The following is a 20404-nucleotide window of genomic DNA, read 5'->3' as shown; positions in this document are numbered from 1 at the left end:
ATTATGACCATAATTTATTTCCCAAGAGTTGAACCGAACTTGTCCTTCAAACACAAGCAAATTAATTGGTATGTGGAATTGATCGATTAATGGGAGAGAAGTTGACTCCACTTCCAATCAATTAACTATTCATAAATCCAGAAAACCCCTAGTTTTCTGATTGTTACTATCTGTATTAGAATACTATAGTATATAATAATACTTTAGAATATTTACATTCTCCTGTGTATTTTACATAAAGAAAATAACATGTTTGAGTAATGAAAACAACTTATATATGGTAATTATGGTATAGGTTCTGAAAAAAACGCAGAGACAAAAGTCTTGATGTACGGAGCAATTAAAATATTTGAAAAATAACCAAGTTAATAAACAAATTTAAATAGTTAGAAGTTAGTCAGAATAAATTTTATTCCTCGCTTCCATTCTAGGGTTAAGGACATCATTTTACTGTTTTTACCAAATATTTTTAAAAGTTACAACAATACCAACTAATTTTACCGTATTTGCTTACTTTTCAAATAATACTCAGAATGCGCAAAACTGGTTTGGGATTAAAATGGAAAAGTGCTTGAAAAAAGTGGAAAAGTGAAAAGTTCGCCACAAAAATAATACACTTAATGACTTATCATCTTTTGGAATCGTAATAAAATTATGTTTAAGATTCAGTTGTAGCTAAAGAAATACGTCAAAGTTTTGACAGATTTTGTAATGACTCAACAAGTGATTATTTTGACATTGAATTTAATATTATTTTTCAAAAAAAATTGTTCACTTTCTTTCACGTTTGAGTTCACTTTCTTTAGCACTTTTGAATTGATTGTTGTCATTAGATAACTATCTATTAGGCCACTTTAATAACAAATAAATTTGCACAGGATTTCAGCACGGTATCGAAATTGTTTTTTTACGGCAAACAATGATTTGTGATGTGGTGGATGTGAAAAACATTTTATTGTTAATGGTATTTCAAAAAGTAAAAGAAATATCAACAACTTTCTCACGACAAACTCACGACGGCATAAATAAACCACGCACGACAGTTACTGTTCACTGATCGCAACGCGCAATATTAATATCACTTGATATCACTACATTGGGAATTTTCCCCGGGAATGATGTGTGATCCTGTAATCTGTGATGCCTGAAAACTGTTTTCCCCCGATTTTCATAGAAACTCCCCAGATTCAGTGTACCACCATAAAATAAACTCAGTCGAATGTTTCATAATCGTGGGTGTTTAGTGCTAGGATGATTCTAACAAATATCCGCATTTTTAACGGACACAGAAATATTATATGTAGTAAAATATAATATCACTTTTGAAAAAATAAATAAATAGTAAACAATTATTTTTAAATTATAATTTTCGGCCCGGAAAACATAACCAAAAATGACTAACTTATTAACAATAAGTGTTACTTTTGCAGGCTCATGATGTTTAGATTTTTAAATCCATTATTAATCTCCTCAGATCTGGGGAATTTTCCCTATACATGAAACACTGTTCAGGTTTGATACGTGATATCATTTTTTTCCCCTAGAAATGGATTCAAATTTTCCCGAAGAACATAATAATGGAAAAATTTTATGTTTTCGACCAGCTGTTTATTCCGAAAGCATTGCAGTCATTGGTATAATATACAGTTGGTCGATGATTGCAGCTAATAATTAGTACCTACTTCTTTCCGAAAATCGTCAATATTTTTCCCACTTCTATGAAGGTTTAGTTTTATCAGAGAAGTAGGAAGACTATGTAGATAATGTAAGTAAATCGTTTTAAAGAGACCCTTGCTTATGTAATGGAATACTAGGAAAAAATGAAACAAACAAAAAAATACTAAACAGCATGGTCGAATTGATTTTCGAGTAAATTTAAACGGAATTGATAAACGTCGCAACTCATCCAACATTTTGGGCTTCTGCGGAGCAAGAGAGGATTGCGAACGGGTGTTCTAAATTACATAGCATGAAAAAATTTTTGAAACATTCGATACTATCCGTGTGCACAAATGCATTAAAATGTGTTCCTTTAAAAATGATTTACCTATTAAAATTTAATTTCCATTATTCATATAAAAATTTTCATAATAAAATCAATTATTATGGGTTTGACTACTAAAGTTATTGAGCTGAGGGAATAACGATTAAAGATGATCACTTTTGTCCCTGTTCGGTGATCTGATGCCGTACATACTTCTAATAATACCGTGATTTATTTTTGGGTTACTATGCCGTGTTGCGCTTCCTCCTTTTTAATCGATTGACAGCGTTACAGTGTCCGTCATAAAAACAGATGTGTAGATAGTGGTGAAGTGTATTTTAATGTACTCGTATGTAGAAGTGTTTTTTTCTTTTTTTGACATTTTTTCTGAATATGTGAGGCTGAAGGAAGTGGAGGGACGGAGATGGGATACCTGGGTATTTATATCTAGTCAACAAACACAAAAGCCATAATATGAAGCAACGGTTCGATTCTGAACTATCAGTTTTTATTTTTTTTTAATTGGTCTTACCATCTGAGAATCTCAATTCATCCGTGACCAGCACATCGATGTTTTGCCACCTTGCCGCTAACAGATCCTCGGAAGTGAACACCCCAAAATCCACGCTCCCCTTTGAAATTCTTCTCAGGCAATCTAATCTGTGGAGGATACACAAAATATTACATTATTATAATATTGATTTATTTTCTTACCGCAACTAGCGATTTTACATTCATATTAAGTTTATTTTATTATCCCCTTCTGGCGATATTAAATTCATAACAATATATAAATTTGTTCAAATTTTTAATTATAGCGATACCGTATAACAGTTAGCTTTAACTACATAAGTTGATATGTTGACAGGACAGACAAAAATGCCCACGTGGGTACGTATTAGATTGATGTTACATTTAAAAAGTATATTTTCTGTCTCTTTTTATTTTTTTATTTAATTAAAATCAATTCAATAATATAATTATTAAGTAATGCAAGTACAGGGTTTTCCAATAAGAGGTGTTATTTTGATATTCAATCGTAAAAGATCAATGATTTTGTTGCTTGTGTGGCACGTTGCGCCGTCTTGTTAAAATTAAACGTTGTCCAGATCAATACCATCCAATTCCGGCCATAAAAAATCATTAATCATCTCTCGATAGCGCAATCCATTCACCGTAACTGTTGCTCCAGCCTCATTTTCGAAAAAGTAAGCTCTAATGACTCCGCTGGACCATAAACCGCACCAAACAGTCACACGTTGGGGATAGAGAGGCTTTTCAACAATAACTCTTGGGTTTTCTGAGCCCCAGCTGCGACAATTTTGCTTGTTGACGAAGCCACCGAGGTGGAAATGGGCCTCATCACTCAAGATGATTTGCATTTGATTCACTCAAGTGAATTTTAATACGTTGTTGAAGCGTGTATCGTTCCATTTTTATTAATGGCGTAGTTTTTTCTTGTCAAATGTCAAAAAATGCTTCAAAAGTAACATCTACCGAAATAGCGGGCTATTCAAAATCACACCTCTTATTGGAAAACCCTGTATTTTTTGTTATTGTTACAGCTATTTCGCTGTTGAACCACAGTTTGAAAATGGCCTTGAAGGCCGAAATAGCTGTAACAATAACAAAAAACCAAAAAATACTTGCAGAACTTAATAATTATATTATAAAATTTGATTTTAATTAAATTAAAAAAAAAATAAATGGAGTTCTACGAATTAAACACAAACATAATAATTAAAAAAATATAATAAATTGCTCTGTGTTAGCAGTTGTTCCATAAGTCGTCTTCGGTTAATTTATTATTACGTACCTACCATGTTTATTTTATTATTATCTACTTGATTTCATTAATTTATTATTATTTACTTATTATAACTTATGTATTTTTTTTTTATAATATAATATTGATTACATTTTATGATTTTGACTATTACTATTTTGACATTTTATGATAGGTTACTTATTTTTATTTATTGTCAATAATTATTATTGACGAAACCCCAATTATTACGGCTCATGTAAGCCCGCACGGGTACTTACTTATTAATACTTATTTGGTAATACTTATTTGGTTTACAGTGGAATGTGGAATGTTATTGTTGTCAACTACTCTAAATGATCCGGGGGCTGAATATTTTTTGGTTTGTTCAACTCCAGTGCTGTTTCACAAATAACAAAAGAGGTCATATTGTTTGACAAACCGTAAAGCTTTTCATCTCGATACAGGATTGCCCGAGTGAGATGTGTGGCTATGTTTTTGCATTTGTTATGTATAATTTTGTGAATAAATAAATTACTTCTTTAAAATCAATTAATAACAATAATTTTCTGGTTTGTACGAAAAATTCAAGATGTTTTAAAAATTGCTACGACTTCGACAATATGAATAAAAATCCTTTTAAAATACTGATGACTTCCTGAACCAAACAAAAAATAAAACCATAATGCAAGAAGCTCATTATTCGCTCACCTAACTAACTAATCACAACGCCGTTCTCTCGGGGAAGGCAGAAAGAACAGCAACAGACCGCCACACAACACTGTCTCAGCACACACTCCTTCTGTTGGTCTGACTCTCAACATGACCCGACTCAAGTATTTCATTCACTTGATCGTACCACGTCTTCCTCTGGCGTCCCCAACTTTTTCTACCACTTATATCACTCACCTATCAATTCCAATAACGCATTCGACTCCACTGTGGTTCTTGTCCAGGATGGGACAGTACCTTCCAGCCTTCTTGTACAGCCCCTTTCCTTCTACGATGCAAACTCGCACTGGAAAGAAAAATGAACAAAAAGTGAATAGATGGGACTAATAATACTTAGGGGGTATTTCACAGTCTTCTTGAGTTGGTTGATATTTCTTCCAGACAGTGTCGGCAAATAATTGATATAGTACTGGTTGCACTTTCTACTTTCGTATTTTGATAAAAAATAAAAATAAAATATAAGAAGTTGGAGGTTTTGTCTATGTTCTAAGATATTAATTTACTACTAATTCGCTCTACATGCCCAAACCATCTAAGCGTCCCTTTCTTAATTTTACTCATTACGCTTAAATCAGCCTTGTATTCTTTGCGGATCTCCACATTTCTCACACGGTCATACATGGTTTTACCACACGTACGCATCAGGGATCTCATTTCAACAGCATTCAGTCTACTTTCATCCTTTCTCTGCCAGTTCCATGCCTCATCCCATACATCAGGGTAGGTACATTGTGGACTGCTAACTTCGCTTCTTTGGACATGTTTTGTTAGCGCCAACTGCATTCAGTCCTCCATTAATGTAGCTACCTGCATTTACCCTTCTTTCAATATGTCTACTAGCTTTCCCATCCATACTTCCTAAATATACAAACTGCTCCAAGTATTTCTCATTCACAACTATATTGCACTAGTTTTCGTACCCTCTCTTTCACCATTATGATTAACTGACTCTTCATACATACTTCGTTCATCCTATGTAGACACGAGAGACTGTAGATCTTCCATACTGTTCGCAATCAGCACCGCCCCATAAGCATACAACAGGCAACTTTAAGATTACTCAAATTCGCTCCCAATCCCACCTCTTTCAATTCTTGCATACAATTATCCTTGCATAGATTGAATAACCACGGTGACATTACGCAGCCTTGTTTAATAACTTTTGTGATATCAAACCACCCTGCAAAACCACCGTTCACCCAAACACATGCGACGCTTTCTTCATATAGAGACGCAATTGCCTGAGTGAGATTCGTATTCACTCCATACTTGGACAACCCTTCCATAGATTGACCTATTCCTGTCGACTCGGTCATATGCTTTTTGTAGATCTACAAAGGAAAAGAAAAGTTTCTGATTTTTTGCCAGAAACTTCTCAGTAAGCATACGCAATGAGAAGATCTGGTCCATGCACCCCCCCCCCCTCCCCCACTCATAAAAGCACCTTGCACATCCCATATTTTATCCTTTGTTTCCTTTCTTACCCTTTCAATCAAAATGCTACCGTGCAGCCTGGCAACTGAGCTTAGCAGACTAATAGATCTATGATTCCCACATCCCATACGTGTCACTTTACCATTTCATAATGGCATAATCACTACCCTTCTCTAATCTAAAAGCGTGTAAGCCTTATTTAAACATTGGTTGAAAAGATTGCACAACCATGTGAGAATTATATCTCCTTTCAAATATTCAGCAGCAATATTGTCGAAACCGACAGCCTTACCATTCTTCATACATTTATTCGATCTTTTTATCTCATCCACGCTAATTTCGGTAACATTCACCCCATCATCATTCATATTCCTGGAATCACTGTCACTCAGGTTGCTTTCGAAGACTTCCTTGAAATACTTCATCCATCTCTCTTTTATTTCTTCCTCATTCGTCAACATTTATCCCTTTTTCGATTTTATCACTTTCATGCTTCTGTTTTCTGGACCTCTCCTGGGCCTTTTGACTTCCTTCCAAAACAACTTAATGTTTTCTTGGAAGTGGTTTATTATATTGACTCCTTCTTCCGCTTCCAGGCGTTACTTTCGTTATTTAACTCCAACTCTTGCTTTTTTTTCATCCCTTATACACTTCTTTCGCTGGATCATTCTTTTCGCTTCTTGCCATGCTTTTTTCTTCTCTGAGACCAGTGCTTTAATCTCATCATCCCACCATTCATCACTTTTCTTCCTACCTTGCGTACTCATTCTACAAACCTCTCTAGCAGATTCACAAAGACTCACTTGTATGTGGTTACATATTTCGTCTATGCTTAGACTGTCCATTTCCTTCTCATTCGATCTCCGATATTGAATTTTCTTCTAAAATGCAACAATGTACATATGTAAGATCTCATATTGTTATCAGCGGATAGTGGCCATTTAATCCTTATAAAACCAAGAAGTATCTTTACTTTATACGTAATTTACATCCTCATTTTCCACAGCCACAACAACCAAGTAACTGTTCATATTTGATTAACTCGTATTGCGGTGATTTTTCACAAAAACGGCGCTCTACAAATTATCCAATTATTATTATTATTATTATTATTAGTGGTTATCTCAATGAGAATGCATACAAAGATGCACAGTACTTCAAACAAGGGATTACCACCAAGTAAATATTGTTAATATTTAAAGATTAATATTTCATAATATTTCCATTGTTCTCGCTACAATACTTCTATTACTTTATTTACTGGATTGATTCTACAAATAGCTCATCTTTGTATGTGGTTTTCACATTTTGTTATATTACCATAGATACACCAAATTAATAGACTTGCATACACTTTGTTAAATTTTCGGAATAAACTTTGACATCAGTCGTACATTGACCGCCGAAGAGCGCATATTAAAATACCCATACATATAAAGTTCGTTAAAGTAAGGTTTGCAGCGCATTACATTGTGGGACTTTTTACGCGGGATACGCCTGGCGTAGTGACGCCAAAAATGAATGAGGTGGGTAAATTATAAAACATTTGTTAAAGTGTAAACTAAACAGTGTAATAAAATTTTGGACAGCATCTTTAAGAAATGTAACGGTCAATACGCCAGAGGACTGAAGGATTTATTAATCTAATTTTAATTTCCTCTCTGCTTACTGCTTTGCCAAGGAGGTCTTCGTCAATGAATAGAATCTCATAGTATGATGGAAAGAGATGAAAGGATTTTGCTACTTGAATTAATGACAACCTGTAGGTAAGAGTTCGGAGTTCATTCACGGTCGCGGCAACAACATGTCATCAACTCATTTTATTTTATAACTCGTATTTAAGTTTATCTGTTAGTTAAAATGCTAAATAAAAAAATATAAGGGTATCTCTTCAAAGATTGTCTTATGATTGTGAATTTTTTGATTTATAGTCTATACTTTTTAAACTTGAATCTAAAGAAAAATTCAAGACAAAGTTTGAGCTTTGGGCTACGTGAATCCGCTCTTTTCCGCATCAATTAGTCATAGTTGTATGGAATAGATTTTAGTAAAATGAATTATCATGTATTATTTTTAAAATAAACACGGGGTGGTCATTTAAAAAACGCATTGATCGTTGTGAGGAGAAATTATAAACTTACTTTTTAACAGACATTCGCATTTCAATGATGCAGTTACACGGGACTTGGTTTAAAATATCACTTTAATTTAATGAAGGGTGGCTGGGGGGTGACCGTGTACAGTGGGTGGGCGGCGGATGCTGATAAAGTGGGTGACCGATGGGGCGAGCGGCACGAGGCAGCCCACGCGGTGGCCGGCGAGAGCACGCGCCCACGCATGCGTTTCACCAATGCAGATGCAAGGCTCGCCAGTGCTCGCGCTGGATGCTGCGCCACCTGCGGTATTGATCCGCAGCCCCTGGCCGGAGCCACAAGGTACCCGTGTCACATTCACCAAGTCCGTCCGCCGCGCCGCGTGGGCAGGCTGAGTCAATCAATAGCATGCACCCTCGGATCGGCACGTGTCATGTTACCTCGGCGTCATAGACATACTATTGATATTTATACATTGCAGCGAACCTTTGTTTCGATTGGGTATGTCTAGAAATCGGCGTACAATAACCATGTTGTTAAATTAACAAAATTAAGTTTTAAAAGAACGATAACTTTAAGTACTGAAATTATGATAACTTTTGCAAAATGACTTTCGAGACAATTTATGGTTAATTGAATAAGATATAATCATTCTAATTTGTTAGGTATTTTTAAAAGTCCATGGGTCTACGTTAGCTTGTATGATTTTTTTTAGTAATATATTTCACATTAGTCCCATCTGCCGGAACTAGTAGAATGATATACAATGATATCCCCATTCACATTTACGGATAAAGTTGTGAGAATCAATACAAATCTACTAACATCTGGAAACTAGCAAGAGAGAGATTTAAAATTTTCCCCAGATGTTTTTCTATTTCATACAATATCCCTTACTCCCGGGAAATAGCTGTTTCTCCCTAGATCGGGGGAGAAATTCCCAGTACTGGCAAAGCTGCACGCAGTTGACTATAGCCTTGACCTAGCTAGGCCCTAGGGAAATATCTAGGTTTGTAGGACGGAAAAAGTTGGGATAAGTAAACCAACAGCACCATCTGTTGGTGAAAATTTGTAAAATTTACAGTTTTCTGCACCGCTCATTTTTTGCATTTGAAAAATAATATGCAGCTTGAAATGAAAAAAACTTTCAATCGGCTGCCGATTCAAAAATCAATGGGTTGGATAAATAATAAGTTCGTTTGTTAGTTTTGTAAAATCATGTATTACCTGCATCGGGCTGAAAATAATTAAAACTTCAAAAGTTTTTCGCGCATGGGTCGTAAATATATTGGTAAAATAGGCAACCAGCACCATCTGCTAGTGAAAATTCTAAACAAAACTCAGAACGCTTTGAAACAGATACCTGCCAACTCTCTGTTAGCTTTTCTATATTTTCAAAGATGTCACCGTGCGAAGAGTCGCTCAAGATTATTTATCTTATAAAATAAAGCTCCTGATTACTTTCTTTAGTTTTGAGGAACAATAAAACTATTGGGAGAGGGGAATTTGTGTTTACTTGACTAAAACAATATTTCGCGCAATTCATAATGTAAATATAATATTTTCGTAAATCTATAATACTCGTATGCCCGCACTTACAAAAGTGTTGGTACCTAGGTACTTAGATTGAATAAATTATAATTCATTATTTCCATCTCATGTGCACGTTCATGACATTTCAACGTTTTCGAAAAACATATTTTGATATGTGCATACATATATTAGCAGTTCTAAACAGAATCAATAAATCGGATGTCTCTGGGAGACGAAATTCTCATAACAGCCGACATTTACACGTTACCTCGTCAAACTGGTTACTTTGACATGGTAATATGTAAATGTAAGTTCAATAGACAACTCTTGTTAGAAACAAACAAAGCATTTAAATATTTTATTCAGAATTTGTAATCCTGATAACACATTATTTTATAACTACTTTCGTACTTACATTCTTGCTCTCTCATAATAAAGTTAAAATAATAATAAATTGGTTCCTTCTTAACTACATTACTAATATAATTTGAATTTTTAGCAATAAAATTATATAATAAACTCCCTCTCAACATCACACAAAGGAAAACGAAAAATAACTACATTAAGGACATCAAATCTTGGCTTAAGGAAATATCGGAAGAATAACTAGCTAATATATTAATAAACATCATCTTAGTCGCTGAAAACGTATACTAACATATATAGTCCCCCTCAGCACAGGATCTCTTAGTGAGGAGGACTTTAATGATCTGTTTTAATTTTATATATATATTTTTTCATGTGCCATTCAAAAATGTACCTAATTATTTAAAAAAGTAACTAAATAAAAAAATAAAAAAATAAAAAAATAAAAAATATGAAATGTTATTAGCCGATTATGCCAGAAATTCTATACTCTATACGCTTGAAAAAAATCAATACAGAAATTCTGAAAAATTTTGCAAATTGTAGACCAAAGAAATTCCCAAAACAAAAGTGTGTAAATTTTAAGAGCTTCCACAGCTCTCCGTTCGGTAGTTTTTTGTGCTTCACCACAAGCATTTGCTGTTTTATTGTTAAAATAATTGGTACTAGTATAAATGATAGAACCCGTTTGATATGTGATCACTCAATAATCAATAAGTCAACTAACTATTATGTGACAGAAACAACTTTTTCTTTTTGACTTATTTTGAAAGTTATACCAATCAATGTAATACATCATTGAAGAAGAAGATAATACTAGTATATAAATATAAACAAAACATGAAATGGAACAAGACACAGAAAAATAAAGTGATAACAAATAATAAATAACCTCTCTCTTCCATAGCATACTAACTAACTTAAGTAAAATGTATAATATACGACATAGGTATGTGTATATGTCAGCGACGGTTCCATGATAACTCAACACCGTGACAATTCAACACATCTTTAAAAAGTGATATAAAGTCATTAGAAACGATGAAAAAAACCTAACCTAACCTACATAACCCAGTTAATAATTTTTTTGTTTCATCACTCTCCATGACTTTATATAACTTTTTAAAGATGTGATGAATTATCATTTTGATGATTTATTCGGTCATCATCAGCGACATGTCATTTGTACTAATTATTGTATTAACTTCTATAACTTTGTAACTATTGTCCTCTATGTAATTATGTACTGTTTGTTTCTGCAATAAAAAATATCTAGGTTACAAATAAATTTAATTAGAAACTTTGTTTCCATTTAAAAGGGGAAATGCAAAAAATATGGGAAAAATTAGTTTCAAGTTGCAAGATGATATTGTTGAAATTTGAAATGCGATATGAGCAGTAGTTCTGTCCCTGTAAGACAGGACATCCTAGTTCAATTCTTTTTTGTCTTGTTCCTGGTTCAATTATTGAAGTGAAACTTCTTTACGCGCGTCATGCAATTTCGAGGAGTAAAACCAACTCATGACCGAAACGAAAATGCGGGACCGATTAAAGTTCATTTGATGTAGTAAAAGTTTTGAAGTAAAATATAAATGCTTCTTAGCTCATCTCGACAACTGGCGTTGGTGGTGTAATGGTCAGCATAGTTGCTTTCGAAGCAGTTGATCCGAGTTCGATTCTCGGCCATGGAATATTATTTTTTTGTTTTTAAGGAATTTTTTTTTTTTTATGGTTGACCATAATATCAATCCACTAAGTAATATTTTAGGCCTGTAGCATAATTGAAAAGTTAAAGAATGATATAAAATTTTTTATGATGTTAACGATAAAAAAATGAAAAAAAACATAAAATTAAAATAAAAAATGGGCCAACGGCACGCGGTGTTCCCAAGCGGTCACCCATCCAAGTACTGACCGCGCCCAATGTTGCTTAACTTCGGTGATCGGACGAGAACCGGTGTGTTCAAAATGGTATGGTCGTTGGCAAAAGTTAAACAATATTAATTTCTATTCTACCTGCCAATAAATATATGAAAATTAGTATAAAAAAGCCCTAATAATATTGAAAAAATTAGCAAGGTGTGTGCGAGGTTGATAAAAATAATCATTACATACGCGCTTGAAAAAGATCGTAATTACATTAATAAGTTTGTAGGAATTTTTTTTTTCAATGGTCGACCATAATATCAATCCACTAAGTAATATTTTAGGCCTGTAGCATACTTGAAAAGTTAAAGAATTTTATGATATTATTAATTATAGTAATGATAAAAAAATAAAAAAAACATGAAATTAAAATAAAAAATAGGCCAACGGCACGCGGTGTTCCCAAGCGGTCACCCATCCAAGTACTGACCGCGCCCAATGTTGCTTAACTTCGGTGATCGGACGAGAACCGGTGTGTTCAACATGGTATGGTCGTTGGCAAACGCTAAACAATATTAATTTCTACTCTACCTGCCAATAAATATATGAAAATTAGTATAAAAAAGCCCTAATAATACTGAAAACATTAGCAAGGTGTATGCGACGTTGATAAAAATAATCATTACATACGCGCTTGAAAAAGATCGTAATTACATCCATAACTTTGCAGGAATTTTTTGAAGTGAAACTTCTTTACGCGCGTCATGCAATTTCGAGGACCGGAGTAAAACCGACTCATGACCGTGACGAAAAAACGGGATCATTTCGCTATAGGAGCCTAGCTAATATTATATACCTAGTTTAACTCACTCTCCTAACTCATCTTCGCTGTCTACAGGCAGAGCGCACGACTGTGGTCGTGAAGAACCGAGGTTCGATCCCCGCTTTAACTAATTTTTTTTTTCTTTTTTTATAACTTTTAATTTTTTTTATCACATGCTACTTATAAATATGTCAATAGACAGAAAAAAAGAGAGAATGAAATGAAAAGAGAGAGAGAGAAGAATACTAGAAGTTTCACTTCTGTCTTGCGTAGGCTTGACACACCCATTTTTTTTTGTCTTGTTCTGTTTCATTTTTCGTTTAGATGTGTTTATATTACCTTATTCTTCAATGATGAACTTATATAACTGCTACTAACCAAATATGTGTACAATACTGCCGCCTTGGGAGGAAGCACAGTATTCTCCTTCAGAATTTCAAGGACGATGCCGTTTTTCACTTATGACGGCATAACATCTAAAACATACGAACACATCAGCACAATTCTCCTCGTAGTGAGATGTTCACAAAACACTACTACTAACCCATACAATTACTAGAGATCTAGCTCGGACGATCGATAAAGCCCCGTTTCAACACGATATTGACGAAATCCGTCATCTATGGTCCGTTAGCGATATACGTACACGAAAGTAACGATGCAACTGCATGTTCGGTTGCTTCGTTCCATTCCCAAAAATTGAGATTCCACTCAGATGTTCGGCTCGCGAATGTATACGTAGCATATAATTCCCACAGTGGGTAGGCAAAAGCCGCTACTTTCAGCGAGGCCTCCAAAGTGTCGGATAAGCTGTCAATATGCACATTTTTTGGTTATTGGACCTTACTTTTTCGAAAATGAGGCTTGGGCAACAGTTACGGTGAATGGATTGCGCTATCGAGAGATGATTAATGATTTTTATGGCCGAAATTAGATGTTATTGATCTGGACAACGTTTACTTTCAACAAGACGGCGCTACGTGCCACACAAGCAACGAAACCATTGATCTTTTACGATTGAATATCAAAATAACACCTCTTATTGGAAAACCCTGTATTTGGTCGGCGATATGATGGCTTTTTTAATTTTTTTCTTTAATTAACGACTATTTAAATACAGATTTAAGCACAGTTTATTCATTATTTATTTATTTGAGTTACTGGAAAAGGCCTCTAGTAGGACAATTCCACTCTGAATCGTTCACTTTGATCGCATTTATGTGTCGTAAATCATCTGCGTGCACATTTGCATACCCGATTAAGCTAACAGAATAAATGTATAAATAACAAGATATACGTAGGTACGTAAATAATTCTTGTTTGACGATTATTCTGAATGAGTCATTAAAGTCGTGTTTGTTTGACGTGTGAGGCCTACTGCGTTGCAGTTAAACAATAATAGTATTTGCAATAAATTATTACCTACCGTATGACTGTAAAGTAATGGCTTCTAGCACGCATCAAACGCACCGTACCGGCTGCTAAGGTCTTATGCTAATATCACCTTGTACTACTATTATACTGAGTTAATTTCTTACTTATTAATTGCAGTGCGTACCCTTTTTCAAACCCGGCAGTGGCTTGAGTTTTTTCCGGTTCTCACGACTTTTATGAGCAAAATATGCTGAGATGGAATTCAGAAAAATGCTTGGCTCCACTCGGTAATATTGACAAAATCTAACCATTTAATTTAAACTTCAAACCACTTGAAGAAGTGGAGGGAACATTATGCAAACTACGGGATAGTTTATATTTTGACTTTGTACTAATATAATCTGATCGTATTCAATTAAAAAAACACTACTTTAAAACTTATAACAATTTATTATGGATTCTAAGAAATGCTGTCTCCGAGGAAAATTTATAATTTAAAATCACCCTTTTTTCTTTCCATCCAGCTGTTCGATTGATAAATATTCAAAAATGAACATTTTTTATTGTTTTGTTTACAAAATCTATTCTCATTACTATCTCTATTCTATTGCCCCCTTGAACTTTGCCCGACCTCCACAAATGTCCACTTTACATCATAAAACGTTTCTATTTGACGAAAGACAGCTGTAAAGTTCAATCCTTAAGTTTAACAAAAAAGAATTATGCGAGAGTTCCTTACGTTTCACAACACAGTCGTGAAATCGATTATCGAGAGGTATCGGGAACCATTGTACAACATTATAGTTGAAAAAAATATATGGCATGCAAAAATCCATGGTGTTCGGGTGTAAATGAAGGTAACAATATTGCTGGTGGTATTTTAAACCTAAGTCGACTGTAGTTGAAAATAATTTCAAGGTTATTAGACATTTTTATGTCATTGTTCTCAATTCTCTCTCATTCCAGAATATAATTTTTACATTTAAGTTCCCCGAGCCAGTTGACAGGGCAATCGAGTAGACGAGTTTTGGAAATCAGTACTCCTTGACCTATCCAGTCATTCTCATTACCTCCCCATACCTGCACTATGTTTATAGTAACCTCTGGTAGCTTCAGTGATTTGGCGCATTTACACATTTATATTTTGAAAATATACCAGTCCGATAAAATCACAATACGATTTTGTATAAATATATTAAGCTGTTAGCTTTATTAAAGTGCAGGTCAATTGGATCATATAACTATCAAGGGGGGCTCGCGATATTATAATATTTATTATTGATTGGGAAACGAGGCACTTAAGCACTGAGGCCATTCACAGGCCCCTCGTTCTCTCCCATGTTTATTTTTCCCTTGTCTAGAGTTGTTATTGGGAGTTCGGCTTTGTCTACTGGGTAAGGTTATGTTTGTTGTTGAGGAAAACTGAGAATAAATGTGAGTCCTCTAGTATTAATGTACACTACCTAATTAAGTAGAAACTAGCTTAACTTACTCATATTTCTACCAGTTCGACTCTACCATTATATTATTGTATTAGCACCATACGAAATTTCAAGTTCACGTCGTGACACAGTGATGTAACGTATTGTGCACAACCTCGTACGTAGTTTGAATCAAGGCTAGCTCCCCACTTATTATTAGGGGAATCGATATAAGTGCATGGCAAACGGTGTTGAATAGAGTGCCAATTACATTGCATCTCCGGTACTCAGCCACTGTAACAAATATATACTAACTCGATGGCTGATTTATGGCTTATTTAAAGAACAGTGGCAGTAGTCAGTAGTCTGTAGCTTGAAATCAAGCATGTTCCCCTACTGACACTTGCATCAGTAGGGCTGTTAACTGACGTTTAATGAGGAAACAAAATTACAAATTATCTCTCCAATGCCAGCGACGCGACGCGTTGTAATTGCATGTCATTTATATTCAACTAAAAACATCCGCGTAAAAATTGTGATGATTGATTGTGCCTTCCTTGTGTTTAAATGGCAAACCCGCAATCACCGTGTATGGGCTTGGACGACCTTGGAAATATTCGAAAATACGATAATGTTGCTTCATCTGGTATTGCTTTCTCTTCCTCGGGCAACTGAGTCTAACACATTTCCTCGCACGAGCCTTTATGAATAATTTGTTTGTCGTAAAGCTTATGTTGAGAACACATATTGTTGATGAAATAATGAGTCGAGTTATACATACACGACGTCCGGAGTACAAGCGGGAAAATGGTAAATCTACATCAGGTTTTGGAATCGAATTTGTGGTACAATATTTTTTTATTAGAGCTTTTGTTTTCGAGTAAATCGAGTCAGAAGTTAAAATTTGTTTAGGTTAAATCTGACAAAAATCAATCGCTAGGGGATAACTTTACTATTTTTCGGTTAAAAATATATTTATAATGCGTCGTAGCGTAGACCGGCCTCCTAACATTTTTTAAAATTCTTTAGTTGTCGAAAAATATGGAAAAGGTATTTTTTGGTCTTCCACATGTTGCATATTCACCACTTTCCCGATTGCAGTACGAGTTTCCAGACAACGTGTACATGTCATTATATTAGCATTCGTTTTTTTGCGCAAAAAATAGAATTAATTTTAAAACCTGAAACAGCTTCCAAGAAATTTCAAAATCTCGAGATTTTCCCTACGAATTACGCAGTATGTCATTATCCTTAATGTTGCATAAAACGGCCTTAAAAGTGACGAGCCTCCATTCAAATCACTGTAAGCCATTATTTTTGTCTTCTTCAAAAACGTCTTCAACAGATTACTCAGTGTCGAAATCAGTTAATTTTCAAAGATATGAAAATTTTGAGAATTCTAATAATTTCGTTCACATCAAATTCCAATATGTGCAATATCACGATTTTCAGAAGAACCTTGACATTTCGGTTCTATTATGATTTAATGCCAAATTTATATAAGCGGTCACATCAAGTGGAATAAAGTAAATTTTTTTTAATACTCAATTTAATTAACGGTTATAATTTTGGTTGTGATGTAGGTACCTACGCAACATTTTAAAATGCATCATTTTTTATTATTTTCAATAAATATGATGAATTTATGCCACCGTTCTTACAATAGTCAGTAGCTTTGGTCAGCTTAGTTGCCTCCCAAGCAGGTGATCGGGCTTCGATCTAAGCTTTTTAAGTTGATTTTTTAGCTTTTTCCAATTCATAGCGACTATTTTTTTTTTAAATGTTATCCAAAAATTGAAATTAAATTTTGTGCTGTAAAATCGACTCCAAATTTCTGTAGTTTAAAAGACCAGTTACCCGCTTGTACTACAAGTTTCCGCATATCGCGTACATTACTATCCTGACCCTCGATCATCTATGCGATTTTTTTATTCATATCTTCATATTTTGGAATTAAAATTTTGAACAATGTTGTTCATGGGTTTGAATGTAGATGTTTTTTTTTCAATATTACTTTATGGTTTCGTGGTAAGGCATTCAAAAAGAAGAAAAAAATGGTGAAGGGAAGATATGTAGATACAAATGTTAGAGGGAGCGCGCATATCTTGACGAATGTTTATGCTGTATTTAAAGATACAATGTGAACTTTTCATACCTGTAACATATTAAATGATAGAACAAAATGTGTTCTTAATAAATATCCGGACAATAGTAAAGAAAAAAAAGGAGAATTGTACTTGACTTCTTTAAAGGGCAAAAAACAGTTCGATGCACTTACAATTATTGAAATTTCTAGTTTACCTAATTATAAATCTTAATGCACACCTATTCGAAAAGGTTTATAGGTATATCCCGTGACTTCTTAATTTCTTAATTATACGGGAAACAAGGCTAGGGTCCACAATAAAGTTTTGAGTTGATAACTGTCAATGTCAGTGAACTGGGGAACTGGCAGAGAAAGAACAAAATTAGGTTGGAGGAAGTAAAATTGCGACCGCTTTGCCATATTTGTGTAAAATCATTTATGTAAAATCAAAAACATGCCACCGTATTACGAATGAATATATCTGAAAGAGTGCAAGTCGAATAAAATAATAATGAACACGATTATGAATGAAATCCAGATAGGGTTTGGACACGTAGAGTGTGTAAAGGAGTGTCGGGAAAATATATATGACATTAAAATTAAAAAGATCGAAAAATCTCAAATCAAATATTAATTCGGTTCATGTCAAAAGTCGGTAATAACATAAGAATATGTATGTATAATGTAGTGTACGTGTGAGATGGACGCAAGGATTGTTTCATTATCTCTACATAGCCGTGGGGAGAAAGGGGGTGGTTATGAGTTAATTAGCAACACATGCCTAATCACAACTTAATTTCGAGGGTACAAGGGGAACGTCAAAAGCACCGCTAAATTTGAGTCCACGAGCTTATAAATACCACATTAAAAACTAATGGCGCACAGAGTGTAAAAGCTTGGCAAGTGAAAACATTTTTTTAATGGTAAACAACAGTTTTTACCATGGTCTTGGTGGATAAAAAAGCTGTAGGAATATGAATGTTAGTAAATCTTTAACAAGTAAATAAAATAAATCATCTAATAATTATTGTAATGTAGGTAAGTACTCATTAAGGCAATAAAAATGAACGCCTTGTTTTGATGTACAATCAATGAGTCGAATGGTAACCGGACCACTCCAAACAGTATCAATTGAACACACCTTTGAAAAGTGATGAAACAAAAATTTCCAATTGGGTGACGTATCATGTCTAAAATGATTTATTACATTGTATTCGGCTGTTTTATTTTTTTATTTTTTTTATGAACATGGATTACTTTTTCTTTATATAACACTGTCGGACATCTAGTACATTAAATTCCTCGAAGAGAACGTTGCTTTAATGTCTGAAAGGTTTCTTCATAATAAATAACACGTAAAACAGATTTCTGTGCCTTCAATAACGGGTATAATTTTGTTCTTCCTGTACCTCCCAACCCAATGCAAGCGTAGGTTATAAGTTCCGTAGGATATGTTTTTTAAGTCTTCTTTTTTAAATTTCCCGCAATTAAATAAATATGTGAATCTGTGTGCCCACTCTTTTAGCTTCATTTTCAATCTGGTTCTTCCATTTGGGGTTATTATCAACTATAAATAAATAAATATATTTTTTATGTTCTCATATTATATCCTGTACCCACTTATATATATTAAATAAAAATAAAAATAAAAATAAAATAACGCCTAAATATTTAATAAATTTAACACACTCGAGGGCTTCACACTTACATGGAGAGTTATTATTTCTAAAGCTACAGTTAATTTTATGTATTGTAAGGTGGTGAGGTGTTTGGGGTTGCAATAGTAGAACTGAATGTTTAGTATTTGGTTTTTGGTACGTTTAATGTAAGCAAATTGCTGTCCAGCCATTGTTTCACTCAGTTTATACCGGTGTTAGCAAGGTCGTGTGTTTCCTTCAAATCGTCTCCTTCAAACAATATAACAGTATAATCTGCAAACGTAATAATTTTCCCACCTATACGTTGTTTACACAGTTCGTAAATATATATAATGAAGAGAAGAGGACCTAGCGAACTTCCTTATGGCACTACAAAATTATTTTCTAGTGAAGTGCCAATAGCGTAATTTTTTTAATTTTTTTTTTTTAAAAGAAAGACAAACATTCCCGGGTCACGAATAACCCTAATAATAATAATAATAATAATAATAAATAATTGATTCTAATTTATTGGAATCGATTAGAAATATAATTCTATATCCATTGAAAAGCTTTTCCCGTTATTCCTATACTTTGCAGTATTTGTAGGAGTATTTTATGTGATATTGTGTCAAAAGCCTTGGCCAGGTCCAGGAATAGAGCAATGGTTTTCTTGCCACGGGCTATATTTTCTGCTATAGTTTCCGTGAGACATGCGATGGCGTCATCCGTTCCTTTACCCGACCGAAAGTCGTACTGATTTGGGCTTAGAATTTTATGGTTCTCCACATATTCGTTTAGCCTTGTTTTGAAGATCTTTTCAATTACTTTGGATATTGCGCTTAGTAGTGATATTGGCCTATAGTTTTCAACGAGAAATTTTGGTCCTTTTTATTTTCTAAAAGGCTATTTTATACTTAAGAGAGATAAGGATCTAGTCACTTGTTATTTCAAGTTTAAAATTGTTATTTTTGTTCCTAATAACTTGATCTTCATTGTTGTTATTATGTAAATTTAAATTTACGAATCTTTTTCGCGGTTTTATTTCGATTACTGTATAATAATGTCTAGTCATTTAATAAATAAAATTAAGGAGATCGTGGGAAGACATGCCACGATCAAGTGAAACAAACACTTAAAAAAAATAATTTTAAATCCTTCCATAGAATCCAAATTGGTACATAACTTCGACGAGCCGGAGGCAAACCACTGGAAAATATTTGTGGCACCGATGGTGTTGGAGAATGCTTAAAATAATCCATCACATCTACGTTGAACGCCGAAGATCAC

General features: G+C 34.1%; 1 protein-coding gene and 2 non-coding genes across 3 annotated transcripts in view; all 3 read right to left on the bottom strand.

The window, feature by feature from the left end:
• The window catches only part of Tsf3 (Transferrin 3), a 62608-nt gene that overhangs the window by 18702 nt on the left and 23502 nt on the right, over positions 1-20404 (bottom strand). The window contains exons 2-3 of the mRNA XM_089645818.1: positions 4659-4767; positions 2517-2644 (exon numbers count right to left, since the gene is read on the bottom strand). Coding sequence (XP_089501944.1) covers positions 2517-2644; positions 4659-4767 — 237 coding nt within the window. The remainder of the gene's footprint in view (positions 1-2516; positions 2645-4658; positions 4768-20404) is intronic.
• LOC149412299 (5S ribosomal RNA) lies at positions 11774-11892 on the bottom strand. Its single transcript, XR_016304630.1, has one exon. It is a non-coding gene; the product is annotated as a 5S ribosomal RNA (ribosomal RNA).
• Positions 12215-12333, bottom strand: LOC149412298 (5S ribosomal RNA). The gene has a single exon (XR_016304595.1). It is a non-coding gene; the product is annotated as a 5S ribosomal RNA (ribosomal RNA).

Source organism: Hesperophylax consimilis, chromosome 23 (genome assembly GCF_061612785.1).
Source record: "Hesperophylax consimilis isolate HC1 chromosome 23, BYU_Hcon_1.0, whole genome shotgun sequence".
In the NCBI taxonomy this organism is placed as follows: domain Eukaryota; kingdom Metazoa; phylum Arthropoda; class Insecta; order Trichoptera; family Limnephilidae; genus Hesperophylax; species Hesperophylax consimilis.
The sequence above is the reverse complement of the archived record's forward strand: the minus strand, read 5'-3'. Positions and strand labels throughout refer to the sequence as shown.